The 19,281-nt window shown below is 44.6% G+C and overlaps 1 protein-coding gene across 3 annotated transcripts in view; it reads left to right on the forward strand.

Moving 5' to 3' along the window:
* fat3a (FAT atypical cadherin 3a) overlaps nucleotides 1-18,419 on the forward strand; it is a gene marked incomplete at both ends in the record, with an annotated part of 197,671 nt that extends 179,252 nt beyond the window's left edge. For all 3 annotated transcript variants that reach the window (XM_080731608.1, XM_080731609.1, XM_080731610.1), the window contains 8 exons: nucleotides 757-999; nucleotides 2,183-2,429; nucleotides 7,601-7,754; nucleotides 11,084-11,796; nucleotides 13,403-13,516; nucleotides 14,967-15,026; nucleotides 15,928-15,963; nucleotides 17,749-18,419. In XM_080731608.1, the coding sequence (XP_080587734.1) occupies nucleotides 757-999; nucleotides 2,183-2,429; nucleotides 7,601-7,754; nucleotides 11,084-11,796; nucleotides 13,403-13,516; nucleotides 14,967-15,026; nucleotides 15,928-15,963; nucleotides 17,749-18,419 (2,238 nt within the window). The remainder of the gene's footprint in view (nucleotides 1-756; nucleotides 1,000-2,182; nucleotides 2,430-7,600; nucleotides 7,755-11,083; nucleotides 11,797-13,402; nucleotides 13,517-14,966; nucleotides 15,027-15,927; nucleotides 15,964-17,748) is intronic.
* Between the last annotated feature and the right edge of the window lie 862 nt (nucleotides 18,420-19,281).

Below are 19,281 nucleotides of genomic sequence, written 5' to 3' on the forward strand. Positions count from 1 at the left end.
CAAAGAACTGTCTCTTTTAGATTTTCTCCATTTGAGAAATATGCCAGTGGAAAAAGACAAAACATGAACATTTTACTTTTATCTATTGAAAAGGATGTTGAATTGGCAGTCCCTCCATCACTTTGGTCACAAACAACTTGAAATGTACCAGCTGGATTGCCATGGATTTATCTGTGTACGCTCATGAATCCCAACAGACGGAGGCTACTGTTTTTGGTGATTGCCACAGCCTTTCCTCTAGCACAACCACTAGGCTAACGTCTGAAAATCTAAAGCCACAAAACCTACTGAATGAATGCATGCAGGCTCTAAGAGGATGAACCCTGATGTTGGTGATCCTGTGGCTTTTACTAGCTTTCTTTATTTTTATTTTACAACTTTTTGTACTTGACATTTTACGGTGCAGCAATGTTCAGCTCAGCCCACACATTGCATACGTGATTAATGCAACCTTAGTCCAACATCAAAGGGAAGTTCGGCAGTTCAAAACTAAAACAAACAGTAGTCTACATTTAGTAAGGATGCAGTATTGATTTGTGGAAATCATCTCAACAAGAGATCAAATACATTCAAGATTTATGCAGATCTATAAAAAAAAAGAAAAAACCCTAACGCGTGTGTGTGTGTGTGTGTGTGTGTGTGTGTGTGTGTGTGTGTGTGTGTGTGTGTGTGTGTGTGTGTGTGTGTGTGTGTGTGTGTGTGTGTGCGTGTGCTTACTGTATATGTGTGTGTTTGTGCATGCGTGCGTGCGAGCAGTTGGAGGATGGTAAGTTGTGGTTCCAGCTGGACTGCGTGGGCAGTGGCGGTGGCAGCGACAGCCCTGGCACCCTGGGCATCTCCGGCCGGCCCATCAATGACGGCAACTGGCACACGGTCACGCTGGAGCTCAACCGCAACTACACCAGCCTGGCGCTGGACGACAGCTACGTGGAGCGCCGCAGGGGCCCGCCGCGCTTCCAGCCTCTCGGCCCCGACGGCGCCATCTACTTTGGTGCACAGGTAGGCGTGAGCCTGTTTAACCCATTTAGGCCTAGAATTATTGAATGCTTTAACCAGTGAAAAATAGCAGATATACAAGCTCACAGTGCGGCACCGAGTGCCGCACTGCGAGCTTGTAGATCTGCTATTTTTGAAAAAGTCGTGAAAATGTGTGCAAATCTTTGAATATAATGTATTTTCAAAGCGAACGTTTGTAACTCAAATTTTGCTTCTGGGTGGTCCCTGGAAATAGATATTTTGAAATGGGGGTCCGTGGCCAAATAAATATAATTTTGGGGGTCCTTCACATGAAAAACGTTTGAGATCCACTGACATAGTAGTCTCTCAAGAACAGACTAACTGAGCTCCAGTTAAGTGAAAAGGACCTTTTCTTTGACGATGGCTGGCCAGATTGCTGACATAGAAACCTAGGTTTTTTTCCAAAAATCTTAGAAGGATTCAAAAGACACTTTCACACCACTCTACCCAGTTCCTTGTAGTGGAAAACCTGACACAAGTGGGCGGTGTGGTGTGGAGTGGTGTGGAGTTGGGCCTGTGGAAAACCGGCTTTATAGAATCGTGTCAAAATTAAAATTTTCACGATTTTTCAAAAATAGCACATCTACAAGCTCGCAGCGCGGCACTCGGTGCCGCGCTGTGAGCTTGTATATCTGCTATTTTTTTATATTTAAAGCATAAAATATTGCGTCATAATGTGTTCAGGCCTAATATGATGGGACGGTGAAATGTGTCTATATGCTCATTGGGTTTGTTGGCGGTTATGGTTGGTAGGGCTAATCTAAAACTATATATAGAATGACTGTATACATACTGTATATACAGTATACTGTATGTACCATATACTGTATATAAATAATACAATACTCTCTCTCTATTTTTTGCCATTAGCAATGTTAGTGTTTAAAAGAGAATTCATTAATATATTAGGCCCCTCACTAAATGTTAAATCAAAGCTAGTCTTCACCAGTGTTTCTCACCATGCTACTCTCCTACACATGTCTACTTCATTTCACCCCCGCTTTCTCATTCCTGCTCTCTGTCTGTTTCTCCTTCCTTCCCTCCCCCCTCTCTCTCACCATCTCTCACTATTCTCCCCGTTGGCTCTCTCTCTCTCTCTGCTATCCCTCTCACCACTCATCCGTCCCTCTCTACCTCTCACCCTCCCTCTCTCTCCTCTCCCCAGGTGCAGCCCCCCAACTCGCGCAGCCTCACCGACTCCAAGAAGGGCCCGCAGGTGCTGGACGGCTTCCAGGGCTGCCTGGACTCGGTCATGCTCAACAACAACGAGTTGCCGCTGCAGAACAAACGCTCACGCTACGCCGAGGTGGTGGGCCTGACAGAGCTCAAACTGGGCTGTGTGCTCTACCCGGACTCCTGCCTCAAACAGCCCTGCCTCAACGGAGCCACCTGCACCAGCCTGCCATCTGGTGGTGAGTAGCTGGTAGCACGGCCCAGGAATGAGAGAGATGTGGGGGTGGGGGAATGGATGGATTGATGCATGCTTACATATTGTATGTTTATACAGCACTAACATACATGTATTTAACACATATATATATATAGCATTGATAATTCACAAAGACAAGCAAAGAAATTGCATTTGATCAACAAGTTGATAGTTTGACATTACTGTCGAGGAAAGGTGATGGTAAAGATTAGTTTCAAAGCCAATGGCCATCTCGTAAATGAGCAGTTGCTGAGTATACATGCCCTGCAGCAACCATTTGGTTTGCCTCTTTGCTTCATCACATCCCTGTCTTCACCTTGACAGTAATTGCATTTCCATGAAGCTTATTCGAAAATTGACAGAAATTCAGAAAAAAAGAAAAAGCGAATTTAGCCTGTTTCCATCTATTGATGAAATGCGATTCTTGGGAGACCTGTTGTAAATGACTTCCCGCGGGCCAGCACAGAGTGCACAGAGCTGGGATCGGGCTGATCTTTTTAGACCAAACCCCGAGACAAGCTTTTTGTCCGCCACGAATCAACGTCTCATCCTGCAAGTTTCTGCGTCTGGAAGGTGACCGATCTGCAAGCTCACAACGCGTCGCAGATGTGAGGTGCTGTGAGCTTGTAGATCGGCCATACCGGTGGTTCTCTCAACACGGTGTGACGACGAAGTGTTAGCCAGGATTGACTCGGGTAATGTGACGGACGAGGCTTGCACACAACAGTGCCGTAAAATAAACATCCGATGCAAGGTACAGTAGCCTAGTTGGGAACGCGGCGCCAACAAGTTAGTAGCTCCCTTCAGCCAAATCGATATCATACAATTTCAATGCATTTCAATTCAAAACCTATTCACTTAGTGTTTCCATTTCCCTTTTGCGCATTTAGTTTTTTCGATGAAGCCTCAAAATCCACCTTCTCCAAGCGCATAAATGTTTTTGCGAACAGTTTATTTGAATTTTGAAGTTTCTCCATTAAAAGATTTATGCGCAAAAAAACAGCTTTATGGAAATGCCACTAGTGACAAGTGTCACAAGTGTCACTGTGAACCATGAGTCCATTTCTCTCCCCTTTCACCCATTCTCGCTGCCTTCAGAATTAACAATTAGTTCTGAGTCTAGCTTTCTTCACAGGTTTTGGCTTCAGAAAACATTGCTGTCCTCTGAGAGATAATTTGTACTGCAGCACAAAGCCATGAAAGTAACATAGCAAACAAAAACCTCCTCATTAATAAGACAGCAGTCACAACAAATGCAGCATGAGGAGCACAGGCAAATAGAAGACCACACACTTTTATTCTAATTTAGAACACTGATTCTCAACTTTTTTCAAGTTTGGTGTGCAAATGAACCTGTCAGGGTTTTTCAAGTAAGGAGAAAATCAACTTGATCAACTGTCTTTGTCCCAGCACTGTACTCTCATGAGATCTAGCAACAGCAATCATAGGACATTCACTAGATCTGACATCAGACAGGAGATCATTCATGTACCATTTTGTTTAGTGGCGAAGTGTGGGATGGTGTACCTTCTTAAATTACCCACTTAAAAGCCATACGTTGTTGAGCCGAGTCCCTCAGGGCTCTATATTAGTGTCTTTTCTGTTTTCACACAACATTAAATATCTTCGCTGCAAATAGCCGATCGACAAGCTTAAATCTTGTTGATCTGCTATGTTCTGCTAATGTTTTCCCAGGATACGGATACTGGTGTTTAAGTTGTTACGTTTCTTTGCTCACATGACATTCAATGCGGTGGTAACATTTCTGTGGTCACGCTTTCACAACCACATAACATGTGGCAAGTCTACTATGGATGGTTACCACCTTATGGCTATGCTGAATAGCAATGGGACTTCCGAAAACGAACTGTTGAGCTAGTAGGCGTCTGTTCGCGTCTGTTCCTGAACGCTGTTGTGGAGCCCCTGGATAGATGTCAAACATGATCTGAAGTGAAGTTCACCTTCTGCCTCCTAAGGCTGGGAAGGCCAGGGAAAATCCCTGGAAAGGGCTTTCTGTTGCAAAAGAAAAAAGAAAAAGAACTCAAGCGGGACATTCAGAAACATTCTCACACAGATTTTATGTCTCCTGTTTGTGTGCGTGCGCACGCCTGTGTGAATGCATGTGTGTGGGCGGCTGTGCAGGTTTGATTGTGTCTACGCATGTGCATCACTGTGTATACCGGTGGTTCTCTCTTTTTTTTCCTTTTTTTTTTAAACAATATTTTTTGGGGGCTTTTTCTGCCTTTATTGATACAGTATGTTGACAGGAAATGGGGAGAGAGAGATGGGGGATGACACACAGCAAAGGTCATTGGGATCGGGACTCGAACCTGCGACACGCTGTCAGGCCGGATTATCAGCCTAGGTGCCTGGACTACTAACCTGTGGCCCAGGCCATACCGGTGGTTCTCAAAGTGGACTCCAGGGACTAAATTGACCCATACGTCTGTAACTCTGACAGAGTTAAGAAGAGACCTTGAAATTTGAAAGTTTGAGAAACACTGGTATGCGGCTATGCATGCTTCGGAGACTTTGCGTACTTACCCCTAGTATATAGGTTGTCTCTAACAGGAGTGTACTGTTAAGTGGATTGATTGTGTCCTTTCCTCTGAGGACTGAAGCCTGATAAAGTGTGTGATGAGTGCCAGCTGGCACATGCACATGAAGCAAGCTGGCACCAGTACCATCTTCTGGAACGTGCTCCCTATTACGTAAATCTGTAATTAATCACTAATGAATTGGTGATTAAACTGCTAGCCAGGCTCAACACCTCACTGTTATACTCACTCCTATTTTTTCCTTTCCTTTTTTTTCTTTTTTTGATACGCAGAAGGAACTTGTGTCTCTATATCTCAGCAATTCCCAACCTATGGGCCCACTGGTTGGCCCCGAAGTAAATGTCAGAACACGGCTAGTGCACACTAGCCCAATTTGAAGGTCTCCCCTGAACTTTGACAGTGTACAAATGGAACCATAACGGGTCCATTTGGTTCCATTTATACACTGTCAAGGTTACACACTTATAAGGGTCAATTTAGACCCCCATAAAGGAATCTAGAGGTCCCTGAAATCCACTTTGAGAACCACTGTACTAGCTGATACCAACTCAGGACTCCTGAGTCGCAGCCCTCCATACCCTTCTGTCTAGCATCAGGGTCTTGAACTCTACATTGGGGACTGAGTTACTAGGGCCCAAGGTGAAGGGGGCCTTAATTATTTTATAATTTAGCTATTGACATAGAAACAGGTTTTTCAAAAAACCTTTTTGAAATATTCAAAGACTTGCACACATTTTCAAGATTCTTCCAAAAATAGCAGATCTACAAGCTCACAGCGCGGCACTGTGAGCTTGTATATAATATGCTATTTCTGAATATTTAAAGCACAGAATAATGGGTAATAATGCGTTCCCAGTCTAAATGGGTTAAACCCCCTCCCAGGGCCCAGAATTTGGTGTGCTGCCCCTGCCTAGAATGATGGGGTTTCTAGGCGTTGAATTGGTTGTTTGTTCCTCTTTCAACAAACCAGACACAGGTAAATGTCATTGCCATGGGAATGCCGAGCCATCTAAGTTACCAGGAGGTCATGCCGTCAGTAACTCAATACCGCAGCCCTGAGACTTACTATGGCGTGGTCGTAAACCTCCACCCCAAGCACCCCCACCGCATGTTGCTTATCCTTTGTGAGAGACGCTGAAAAGAGCATCCTGGGACGTGTCAGAGACTCCTGTTGTCATTTGTAGTGACGTGTACCACCTGATGAAGGTCACAGGCGTGTGTGTTCGCGTAGGTGTGTGCCTGCTGTACAGATGCACGGAAAGACACCATGTCGTCGTTGTCGGGTGGAAACCTTGTATGTCCAAAACCGTCCTTTAAAATCGATTTAAAACTAGTGAAAATAGCCGATCTACAAGCACAAAGCACCTCGCATCGCGAGGCATTGTGTGCTTGTAGATCTGATGTGCTTTTTTCACTAGTTTTGTGTGACAGTTTTTTACACATTTGAAACTTGGAGATACAAGGTTTCTGCCCGACAGTGACGATGTAATCTTCCCTGCATTTTCCTAGAAGTGTGTGTATGTGCTGTCATGTGTTTGCCTGTGACAGCCTTTCCCCCTGTACCTGTGTCTTTGTCTGTGTGTGTGGGAGTATACATGTGTGCTTGTGCTGTGTGTGTTTTTTTCTTTATGTGTGCGTGTGTAACAGAATGATTTCCCAAAGGTTTGTGTTTAGGCTGGCGGGCTCTTGTCAACCTCATGCCAAGTCTCCCTAGCTGGCACCTCTAGCAAAGCTTGAACAATACACACGCACGCACGCACGCACGCACGCACGCACGCACGCAAGCACGCACGCACGCACGCACGCACGCACGCACGCACGCACGCACGCACACACAGACACACACACACACACACACACACACACACACACACACACACACACACACACACACACACACACACACACACACACACACATGCTCTCTCTCACTGAACACAAGGCTGCAGGCACGTGCACACATACTGTAGACATCAAAGGGGGCTTGAGCCCCTGCCCTTTTATCTGTCTGTAAAAAGTGCCCTCTCTAGACCCTGAATGCAGTTTTTACTATGGTCAAAGAAATGCAAATGACCCCTTTCCATGCCATACCCGGAAGGGCAGCATTCAAGAGAATTGCCTTGTCCAAACTCTCCTGAACTTGAATGCAGCATCTTGTGTTGAAAGAATTGCCCTCACTGTCCATGAAATCCACACCACATATCCAGTATTGCCTTTTTTATGCTTAGTTTAGTGTCATGAAGTACCGAAAATAGCCGACCTTTAGCTCAGGGTCTGCTATTTTCAATATTTTCACCACAAGGCCCTTTTAGACATGTCAGCCCCTGCCTCTCTAACATCCTCTGCATGTCCCTGCAAGGCTGTGTTTTTGTGTTTGTTAGTGTGTGCGTGTGTGCTTGTATGTATGTACCGTTGAGGGTCTTTCCCTTTTATTACTACTGCGTCTGTGCCACTACATTCTTAATTAAGTCTCTTTATCACTCTCTTTATTCCCTTGGATGCTTCTCTGTTCTTAAATGTCCTCATACTGCCCCTCCTCGCCCTACTGGCCGACCTCCATCACTCACTCTTGCTCTCTCCTGCACTTGTCTCTTAGGTTTTGCCTGCACTTGCAACCCCAAGTACACCGGGGGGCGCTGTGAGACAGAGATAACGGCCTGTGTTCCCAACCCCTGTCAGAACAGCGGCGTGTGCAAACCCATCGGCAACGCCTTCCTCTGCAGCTGCCGGAGGGGCTTCAAGGGACTGACGTGAGTGCTCGTCAACACGCTGTACTGTGTCTCTGTCAGAGCTTGTGCTTCGGCACGTGGTGCACTTTGTTGTTGTCGAGTGGAAACCTTGAATGTCCTTAACCGATCTAGACAATCTAGATCTGCTATTTTCACTAGTCTTGTATGAAGAAGCAGGGCTTTACTTTACAAAACATGTCTTGTGTTGGAACAATAAAAACTGTTAAGTCAAAAATAACTTACAAATTTGAAACTTGGAGATACAAGGTTTATGCCCGACCGTGACTTATAACTCAACACAACTATTAATAGCTCTATATTCTGATAGTAATCAGAGTGTTAAAGAGTGTTTTGTTCAGTACCATTGGTCTCCCCGTCCCACCATACATTTTCAGGTCATGAAACCAATTTCCTCCAATCAGGAGAGAGAACTCATACAGGATACAGGATAAACTAGGGGAATTGGAAGTGATGAAACGATGGGAACGCTGTCTACGCTCTCCTGATTGGACTATTTTCTGTTTATTAAAGACCTGGAGAGACAGGAAGACCCCTGTTACTGAACTAACCTTCTATAGTAATGTACTATAAGTTACTATGACAATATAGAGATCTATCTTTTTCCACACACAAAAAAGTTGTTTTGTTTTACCAAAGAAATATCACATACCCAACCTTTGATACAGGACAACCAGAGCCCATGTATCCATAGTTTCCATTGATTGATGTTATTCACCAGTTTCATCTTCATCTTTTATGGTCTCAGGGATCACTTGTTTTAGTCCTTACTAAACTAAAGGATGTATTATGTATAGATAATACTCTGAGCAGTCCTCAACCTTCCCCTACTAATGATTAGCAGGGATTAAGCACTCTCTTCAAGCTGAAGAGTGGCAGTCCTTGAGGACAGGTTCACGACAATAAACATGTAAATGATAATTTGTTAAATACAAAGTACTGTAAGCAGCTGACATTTCCTTTCCAGTTTTACTAGATACTAGTCACAACAACAGAAGAACACTTTAAACTAGCTTGTAGCTGTTTTTAATTACTCCATCAAGTCCTGTTGATAATCCTCTGTCGTTTTAATTAGCTATGCTATTACCAGTACGAATTTAGCAGTTTTTTTTTCTCCCACTGTGATCAAGAGTGTGTGGTCCTGGTCCCTCCCTTTTTCTTTGTCTTGATTGACAATTTGGACATTACATATGGATGTATTTGGAGGTGACACATGATTGATTATTCTCTCAGAAGAGCGTTTCAGCATGTGTTGAATGTGTTTAAAACTGTGCTGAAAGGAAGACATTTGTGGGAAGAAGGCTCCAATGAGATTTATGATACTCCCGTCCCAGTATGATAAACAGCTACTTTATGAGTCAACAAACACAGGAATGTGTGTACAGGAATGACACATTGACAATAATAATTGAACATTTACTATGAAAACCTGCAGCTCATGTGCGTCAGTCAGTCAGTCAGTCAGTCACATCTCATGTGTGACTAGCGTCACGGCAATCACACTTGCAAATTAATTCTGTCCTTGTCCCTTTCATATCCATAGATGGAGATCCCTGATGACATCAATATTAAGCCCATATCTGGGAAAGCCATATAATGATATGGACATATTGTGTCAGTCTCTGTTGTTTCAGCGCGACCTCGCCCTTAGGGCGAGAATCATTAATAATAATAATTTAAAAAATCAGCAATCCACACTCGACCCGCAAACCTGCAAACAAAAATCATTTGTTAGCAAAGTAATCTTACTTTTTGAAAGGATTTTGTATATCATGTGACTCGTGTGTACAGTATATTTGGCAGCTGTCACAGAGAGACGTGAAGAAGATATTCACATTCAGTAGCTTATGTAACTTATAACTTATAATATAATGATATAAACATAACTCTTGTTAATTTGACATTTGCTTTGCATAATGTCAAATGTCTAGATGCATTTTGTTATATTATGATTAGTTAAGCTCTTACTCCATCTCTCTCAAACTAAAGAACTTACTCTACTAATCTGGGTTCCCAGAAGTTATACTCTCAGACCATCTCCCTCTCTCTCTGTACATTTACAGGCTACAGCCACATGATGGCGCCAACGCGCTACTGTTAAATGTACCTCTGCTTCCTCAGGACTGTTTTCAGATTACAGTAGAGGACATAACAGGCCCAACAATTCACTCTGCTCGGCATATCTTTCCCCTTGTGTGTTCCTTTATTTAGCAACACATTCATAATATCAATAAGCACATGTAAACACATTCATAGTCAGTACCATGCAAGCGATTTGATTTGATTTGATGATTGAAAAAAAGGAAAAAGAATCTGATTGATTTCCAAAGTTAATTGCGGTGTGTTTTTCCCCCATGGGGCGATAAAGATCTCGAATCTTTGTTCCCTGCCTCTGTCCTTGATCCTTATAATTCACTTAGGTTTAATATGACTTACTTTAATGTTAATATGCTCATTCATTTCCCTTCAGCTCTTATTATAATGTTGAGTGTGTGTGCACACAAGCAAACCTCTCATTTACAATTTCATCTTGAATTCTCTTTGTCAACCTCCATCAATGACTTTTATTTAAGTCTGCACTCAAAAGAATTGTCTATATAATCCTCCTATACAGGATCTTACATCCTGCCAAAAGTTAAAGCGATTATGACACACATTGGATTATTTCACATGGCATCTGTTGAAGTACTTTCAGAAGGAACTTTTTGTTTATATATCTTGGCAACCAAAGAATAACCTTAGTAACTACAGAAAGTTTGAGTTCCATCCATCCACACCCAGGGGCGTCACAAGGGGTAGGAAAGTGGGACTGAGTTACTAGGGCCCAAGGTGGTGGAGGGGCCTTAATTATTTTATACTTTAGCTATTGAAAAATAGCAGATATACAAGCTCACAGCGTGGCACCGAGTGCCGCGCTGCAAGCTTGTAGATCTGCTATTTTTGAAAAGTCGTGAAAATGTGTGCAAATCTTTTAATATATGTATTTTTTGAGCGAACATTTGTAACTCAAATTTTGCTTCTGGGGGGTCCCTGGAACTAATTATTTTGAGATGGGGGTCCGTGGCCAAATACATATAATTTTGGGGGTCCTTCACATGAAAAGGTTTGAGCTCCACTGACATCGAAACATAGATTTTTGAATTTGAAATTTGAAATATTCAAAGATTTTCATGATTTTTCAAAAATAGCAGATCTACAAGCTCGCAGCACGGCACTCTGTGCCACAGTGAATCCTTGTACCCGGGGCCCAGAATTTGGTGCGACACCCCTGTCCACACCCATGCAAAACATCTCTCCCTGTTCTCTTCTCCTCCATCCCTCCCTCCCTCCAGGTGTGAGGAGGACGTGAACGAGTGCGAGCGGGGCAACCCGGAGGGCGAGTGCGAGAACGGGGGAACGTGCGTCAACACGCACGGCTCCTTCTACTGCAACTGCACGGCGGGCTTCGTGGGCCAGCGCTGCGGCCTGCGCCCCGTGGTGGTGCCCAACATGCAGGCGGGCCACGCCATGGTGGGCAAGGAGGAGCTCATTGGCATCGCCGTGGTGCTCTTCGTCATCGTCACGCTCATCGTCCTCTTCATCGCCTTCCGCAAGAAGGTCTTCCAGAAGAACTACTCCAGGAACAACCTCTCGCTGGTCCAGGACCCGGCCACGGCCGCCCTCCTCAACAAGGCCAACGGCGTCCAGTTCAAGACCCTGCGCTGCACGCCGGGAGACCCCTTGAATTTGTACTCGGAGGCCGGGCTGGGGCCCACGGTGGTGGGCGGGGTGGGGATGATCGGGCCGCCCCAGATCCCGGTGAGGCCCATGGCTTACACGCCGTGCTTCCAGGGAGACCCGCGCTCCACACTGGAGAAGATGGCGGACGGGCGGGCCGTGGAGCACACGGAGATGAGCACCTTCCACCCGGAGTCGCCCCGGATCCTGGCCGGGACCACGCGGAGGGGGGTGGTGGTGTGCAGCGTGGCGCCCAACCTGCCCCCGGTGTCACCCTGCCGCTCCGACTGCGACTCCATACGCAAGAGCCCATGGGACAGCGATGAGGGTGAGCATGCACTTCTGTGGTTGTTGTTGTTCGTGCGTGTGGTCGGCCCTTCTCTACTAGTCTAGCAATACTAGTACGTTGTTAAACATTAAGGTTACAATTAGGGAAAGAAGGTACTAGTCAGTGGAAAGACCACTAACAAAAGATGCAGTAGTAATGTAGTGTCTAGGTATGGTTCTTGATATAGTAGATGTACTGGTATGTGAACAGTATGTCTCACATGCAACCAAGAAGAAAAAAAAACATTATTGTTGGTATTTGCCATGTAATTTGCTGTGCTAGTTTAGTCTGTTTGTGCATGCCTGCTTTTTACTCTCCAACTGTCCTTCTGTTTGTGTGTCCTTGGGAAGCTGTTTTTGTTGTTGCTTTCCTATTAGTCCTCAGTTGAGAGTCTATTGTTGTAAACCATCCATATTCATGGTACATAGAGACAATCTTTCCCATTTTATCACGTTCATACTAATTAGACCAAACTGGCTTCCATTTCAATTTGTGCGCGCGTGTGTGTGCGTGTGGTGTGGTGTGTTTGTGTGTTGTGTACAGGTGTGTAGAGGCTATCTCTAGACCTCGGGCTGTTGTTCTCTACTCCAAAGCACATGCGGGGGTGTGTGTGTGCGTGTGCTATGTATGATTATTTGTATGCCAGGTCTATTTGTGTATTAGCATGTACACTATGTCCCAAAAATGATAGCCCTCTAGTGCAACACATGCTTTTATTTCATCACCTCTCGGGACACTTATCTCTGAACATGTATTATTCAAACCCACGTGCACGTAAACACATTCATGATTACATCTTACAGGAAGAAGCTTCTGGTGTGCTAGAATGCAACATTTTACTGGAGGCCATGGTGTGATATTTGAACTGCAAAAACGATATTTGGAGCCCTAATATTAATGCTTACGCATGTCATTTCTTATGGCTAAAGATGGACACTGTTGTGATATTGTATTGCAGTAATTCCTAAACATAACCTAGTTTTAGGTTGTGGTGGAAAATAAGCACGGAGAGCAAGCTGTGATATCATGCACCATAAGATTATTTTAATAACAAGCATCGGTTTCTCTACAAGAGACTGAGGTGGACATTATCACACTGTGGTGAATGCTATCTGATTGGTCAGGGTTTATGGTATGATGGCTAAATAAATATTTGAAAAGGGTACAAGGGATGCATAAAGAGGTATATGCAATAACAACACAGAAGCCTTTACATTTGTGGGAATCTTTAGTCTCCTCATAGAGATATTCCATTCAAGTGGTAACTTTTTAACGTGTTAGTTCTATCGATAGCTAAGTCACCAAGAGAATGAAATATTTTTTATTTGTGGTGTTGAGGCTACTTGTTAAGTTTGTATCACTGATATAGGGGATTTTAATGTTGATTTCTCTGGCCTGTGTTAGTTCTACCGGTATTTGTTAGTTCTATTTACGTTTGTACTGTAGATCAAATTTGATCCCGCTCGTGTATAGGCACTCATTCACATCAGGGATATTTCTTAGGATTCCTTTTCTTTAAAAACATCTCCCCTTAGCTGAGTTGCTTTGTATCCTGAGCATTTTGACCAAGAATAACCTTTGACCTTCTGACGTCTCGCCCTGGCAGGTAAAATGGTGGACATGGGCGAGGAGGTCACCTGTTTTTCTGGGAGCAACAAGGGCAGCAATTCTGAGGTTCAGTCACTGAGCTCCTTCCAGTCAGACTCCTGCGACGACAACGGTAAGATACCCTCCCTCCCTTTCCCCTGGTTTATGGTTATGGTTGCAACGTTCCCATTTAAGCCAAACAATACTTTGTTGTACGACCGAGTTAAGACAGATTCATACCACAGCATTGAAAATACTATAATAATAATAATAACTGTCAATACATTGTTCACAGTTTAGGGACAATTTACAATTTGTGGGGACAAACATAATAGATTAAAACTTGAAAAAAGTAACACGGTCATGCAACAAAGTATACATGTGTCCACACAGTCCCAAGTTACAGTACACCCTGCAGGATGTCTTTGCTTGCACTGAGAATGGTTTGCAATGCAATCAAACCAAAGTAAATAAAAACATTTTTATTATTATTATTTTGTTGCGAGCAAGTGCAACCAAATCATCATTCTTCTATTTTCCTTTTACATGTTTTACATGTTTTACATGCTGCCATCTGCTGCTCATGTGCTGCTTATATATGCCAGTGATGTGATGGTTATTGTGTTTGTTTGTTGTTCATATGAAATATGTTGCTCTTCTTTAGCCTTCACTTTCATACAGACTATGTAAAAAATATAAATCTTTATTTGACAACCACTGAGGTAGCGAAATATTTTTTGGCTGATTGCTTTACGATGTGTTGATGTTTTGTGGTTGTGGCTTATTGTGCTGGAGTTGTGTGTGTGTGGTTTTATGCATATGACTTTATTTTATTTCTTTATTTGGCAGCTACAGGTAGCTAGCTGCTGCTGCTGCTTCTATCAGCATTGTCATTCTTAAAATATATGTATTGTTTTCCTCATTATCATCAGAGTACATAATTGAAGCAATTATGTATTGGACGTTTGCCCCAACCATATTAACATGTTTTACTGTATACATGTCATCATCTTGCTTCATTGGCCGAAGTTTGATTGGTGTCAGCAGCGGAAAAGTGTTTTCTGCCAGCACCAAACACGAGGCAGTACAATTACCTGTGTTAATTATTATATTTATTCTTGTTTTTGCATTCTATTTTACTTTGGATTTGTGTAAGGATACTTTTTAATCTCTGTTCACTTTGATGTTCATATCTGTTAACATATGAAAGAGGATAATGCGATACAGCATGTACTGCTAACCTCTAAAATAAGCTAGAAGGATTGACACTCCCCCAAACCAGTATTCTGCTCAGAGATATAGGAATGACAGTAGTGGACAGCCTCATTTCTACGTCGTTGTATGCCATGATGCTCAATGAAAATGTGTGATTTTCAACCGAAAAACAACACACTAAAAAAAAGTTTTTGGTGTGTTGAAAATCAATTACTTCCATTGAGCAACACAGGCCTGTGACAGTGTAAGTGTGAATTAGGCTTTATGCAACACTACAGGCGATGGGGGAAGCCTTGACCAGCGCCATAGAAGGCGTTTATCTTCTGCTGACTGTATTTGAAAACCTGTCTCCTTCTTCTCCCTACAAGCCTCCATAGTGACCGTCATTCGACTGGTCAATGATGCTGTCGACACAATTGAAAATGAAGGTACCATGTTTCATCCACATTCCTCTCTCCTGTCTTTCTCTCTCTTATCTCCAACCCTTTCCACTGTGCTTTAATGGCAGTGCTGTGATGGCAGTAGCCATGGCCATCCTCTCAGGCGAATGGCTGACCTTACTATTGTATGCTCTTCAGCCGCAGACATGTACAGTATATTGTCATTTTAGTGACAGCTATATTGTGTTCAGTCTAGATTTTATAACCATGTATTCCAGTTTATAGGTAGTATAAAGCTCTCAACGCTGTGTTGAAAGCCAGGCTTGAGGCTCAACAACAAACGAGAGGGGCAATACATTTCTGTTCTGTCAGGATACCCCCAAAACCATCACACACACACACGCGCACACACACACACACGCACGCACGCACGCACGCACGCACGCACGCACGCACGCACGCACGCACGCACGCACACACACACACACACACACACACACACACTACTTATTTATGCTGTTCGTAGCAATGGTATGATGGGGGTTACAGTTGTAGATTCAGGCTACACTGCATGCTTTGTCGGAGTTTCTTATAAGAAATATGCCATGGGATAAAGGCAAAGGTTTGGTTTGAGACCCTCCATAAGCATGCAGAGCAGAGGCATATCACACAGAGATGCCCATCATTTTCTGTCAAGCTCACACCTGTTTGGCCTCCCTCAAGCTCCTCAACAGAGTTAAGCCTGACTTAGACAGTACTAGGTTGCACGCATTACAAAATAGCTATTTTCTGTGTGCGACACCAGTGCGCGGCACAGCTAAGTATAGATCAGGCCTTACTGCAAATGGACACTCACTCAGAACAAATCAGAAGGGCATCCATGTTCCACCGTCAAAACGCTTATGCACACTAAAGCGCTTTCTCTGTTTTGCTATCTTCCACCTGACAGTGTCAGTCATGGACCAAGGTCAGACCTACAACAGAGGTGATTCTCTCCCTCTTCTCTTTTGCCCGTTTCTTCTTTTCTTTTCTTTCCTGCCTCCCTCCCTCCCCTTCCTCCTCCATCTCAATTAATCCTTTCCGCATTATTTTTGTTTTTCTCATCGTCCTCTACTTTTCCTCCACCTCAGTTGAAGTGTGCGTGTGACGTTTGTGCGTGTGTGCGTGTGTGCGACTGTGCGTGTGTGTGTGTGTGTGTGTGTGTGTGTGTGTGTGCGTGTGCACGACTGTGCGTGTGTGTGTGTGTGTGTGTGTGTGTGTGCGTGCGTGCGTGCGTGTGTGAGACAGAGACAGAGTATTTGTGGTCATTGAGTGATTGAATGTGTCCAACACAGCACCCATAGCATGTTGCCCTTGTCGCTGTGTCGCGCTGACTCAGCAGCAGCCCTTCTTGTGCTCCCTGGAAAGCACCTTGTGTGTCACTGAGGAGGGGGAAGTGATCCTTTGATCCATACCTTAAGCTCAACCTACCTTTCTTCCTCTTCCCCTAGCCTCTTCCCCTCCTCCCTCCTCCTCCTCAGTTCTGACCACCTCTGCACTTTTGCCTGCTGCCGCTGACACGAGACACAATGAGCCTCTCACCACATTGCAACCCACCATTTGTTTGTGACGCGTATTTTTATTTTATTTTTTTAACTCCAGGCGAGTGCTGGTTTTGTGCTGTTATGTTGTCTCTTTGTGGAGCACTTGTGAATAAATTGTGTTTTGAGCTGCCAGGACACTAATTTGTTATTAATCTTTTCAGCCCATCAGTATTCCGTTTTTTCATGTGCTGCATGAACGTTCTTTCATTTGTTTTGATTATGTATTTTTTCGTTGTTGCATCCTCACTCACATGCTTTTGTTTTTGAAATGTGCTTTTGTTAGTACTGTGTACAGACTACAGAGTTACACTGAGCTGTGTTTGCTTAATCATATGATCCTATTACGCTGTGGTCTTTGATGTCCTACAACATAGCTTGACTCTTCTAATTCCCAATGAAGCTCGGCATGCTGTCACCCCCTCCCCCAAACCTCACAGCACCCCTTGCATGTTGTACAGCAATGAGAAATGCAGTAAACAAATGAATCTAACATTCCCAAAGAATACAGGTTGTGCATTTGTTTTGTGCTTGACCTTCAAGACCTGTATATTGTCTCCCTGAGCATGAGCTCTCTGTTTGGCAGTAGCCCACAGGCATGTGTAATGGACTACAGCATGATGATGATGACCATGAGCATACTGTACTGTGTATAGCAGTCGTATTCTTACCATGCAACATCCCTGATGGGGTTCTGCAAGTCTGTTTGTCCAGAGGTCTTCAACAGTTACTACAGGGGGTCCTCCAAATCTTTGAGTGATAGAAACCTTTTCTTCTTTTTTTATATTAAACACTTGAACCATAGTGTTCATATTCTGAGAACCTTAGCCAAAAATAGCCGATCTACAAGCTCACAGCGCCTCGTGCTGCGAGGCGTTGTGAGCTTGTAGATCGGCTATTTTCGGCAGTGAAAGGGTGAAAGGTTCGAGTGACGGTTCAAGTGGTTAAATATCTGAAAACACAAATTGACATAAATCCAAAATACGCTGACAATTGTGCTGAAACTATGGAATCTCCGAAAAGTTTGCGGGGGTCCCTGCTTCATCTCTCTCTCAACTAAGGGTTCCTTGGCCTGAAAATGTTGAAGACCCCTGTGTTAGTCTGTTATTGTTATGTGCGTTGTGTGAGTTAGAGCCCGATCTCACATAAACCCACAGGAACTGACTCTCCTGTTCCTCCTCCCTCCGCAGCATACCACTGGGACACGTCGGACTGGATGCCCAGCACCAGGCTACCAGACATCGAGGAGGTGCCTGGATACGAGGCCAGTCCAGGGGCCGCGAGCCAGGTGTCGGGCTCCGCCTCCAACCCGCGTCTGGGAGGCAGCACCCGGGAGCTGGAGTCCGACTACTACCTGGGCGGCTACGACATCGACAGCGACTACCCTCCTCCCCACGAGGAGGAGTTCCTGAGCCGCGACCAGCTGCCCCTGCCTCTGCCCAGCGGCGAGGACTACCCAGAGCACTATGAACCCCTGGCCGCAACGCAGCCAGTCTCCAAGGAGAGCACTCTGAGCGCCAGCAGTGGGAGCATGGGGCGCCACCCGGCCCGGCCTCACTTTCACCCCAGCCAGTACCTGCCCCCCCACCAGCTGCCCCTGGGGGAGACGGGGCCTGGCGACGTCCCAGGGGAGGAGTTTAGCACTTTTGTGGGAGGGATCACTCCGGTAAGCGGGGACACGGATAACGACAATGTGTCGCTGAACATGAGACTGTCGGTCGGCGCATCCTCGGCCTCGGACGTGTCGGCCCCGAGCGGGTTCGACGACTCAGAACCGGGCGGCAGTGACTTTGACAGCATGGATGAGCTCCGTCTGGGGGTGACCATTATTGTGGATTCGCAGCAACAGACGGAAGTCTGACTTTCTCCCAAAACAAAACAATAAGACCCGAGAGACTTTGCAGGGATGTTTTCGGGGTCGATTGATGAACCACATGGGCAGGGAGACACGGAGTAAACAGTGGAGCACAAACGGCAATAAGGATCGGCCGAGTGGATGCAAACAACAGATGTCACTTGGAGAGGAACGCTTCGTTTTTACAGTCACTACTGTGTGAGGAAGCTGTGAACGCACAGGCACACAAACCTTAATTAATAATTAAAATACCCCATGTACCGTGGGCAATGCTGTTAAAACCACAGGCCCGCCCCCCGTTTCAAGCACTATCTTCTGCAATTGTTATTCTGAGCAATGAAAGCAAGTCATAGAGGAACACCACACATTGAGCTTGTGTGCGGACCCTAGCAGACATGTATGTAGAGCTACAGTAAGTGTCCTTCCTCGTGCATGGGGAGGAGGTGTTGGTCTACTAGATATGCCATGCAAGTGTGTATATAACCAGGTGGAGAATGTGAATAAGAAAGACCAAAAAAGGTTAAAATGAAGAGGTATGGTAAAGAATGTAATGAATAAAGGAATGAAGAAGGTTAGGAAAAAGAGGACAATCATGTAACTGAAAGGTCAGTACTGTGAAAGACCTCTCCCTGTTGAAAAGTAATAGGACGTTTGCTAGAATTGCCACAAAGCTCCTGTTTTCCTCTTCTTGTCAGTCCATAGAGGCTAAAAGGACCACTTACTCAATTAAAAGACACAATTTCCCTTTTGTTTTATTTTTGTTTTTGCTTCATTTTCGCTTATTTCTAAACCACACCCAACACAGACTTGGTTACATACTATGTGGCCGAATGCAGCAACTAGATGGTCATTGAAGATTTTTGCATTT

The sequence above is a fragment of the Nannobrachium achirus genome (assembly GCF_963921795.1).
Source record: "Nannobrachium achirus genome assembly, chromosome: 8".
Lineage (NCBI taxonomy): Eukaryota > Metazoa > Chordata > Actinopteri > Myctophiformes > Myctophidae > Nannobrachium > Nannobrachium achirus.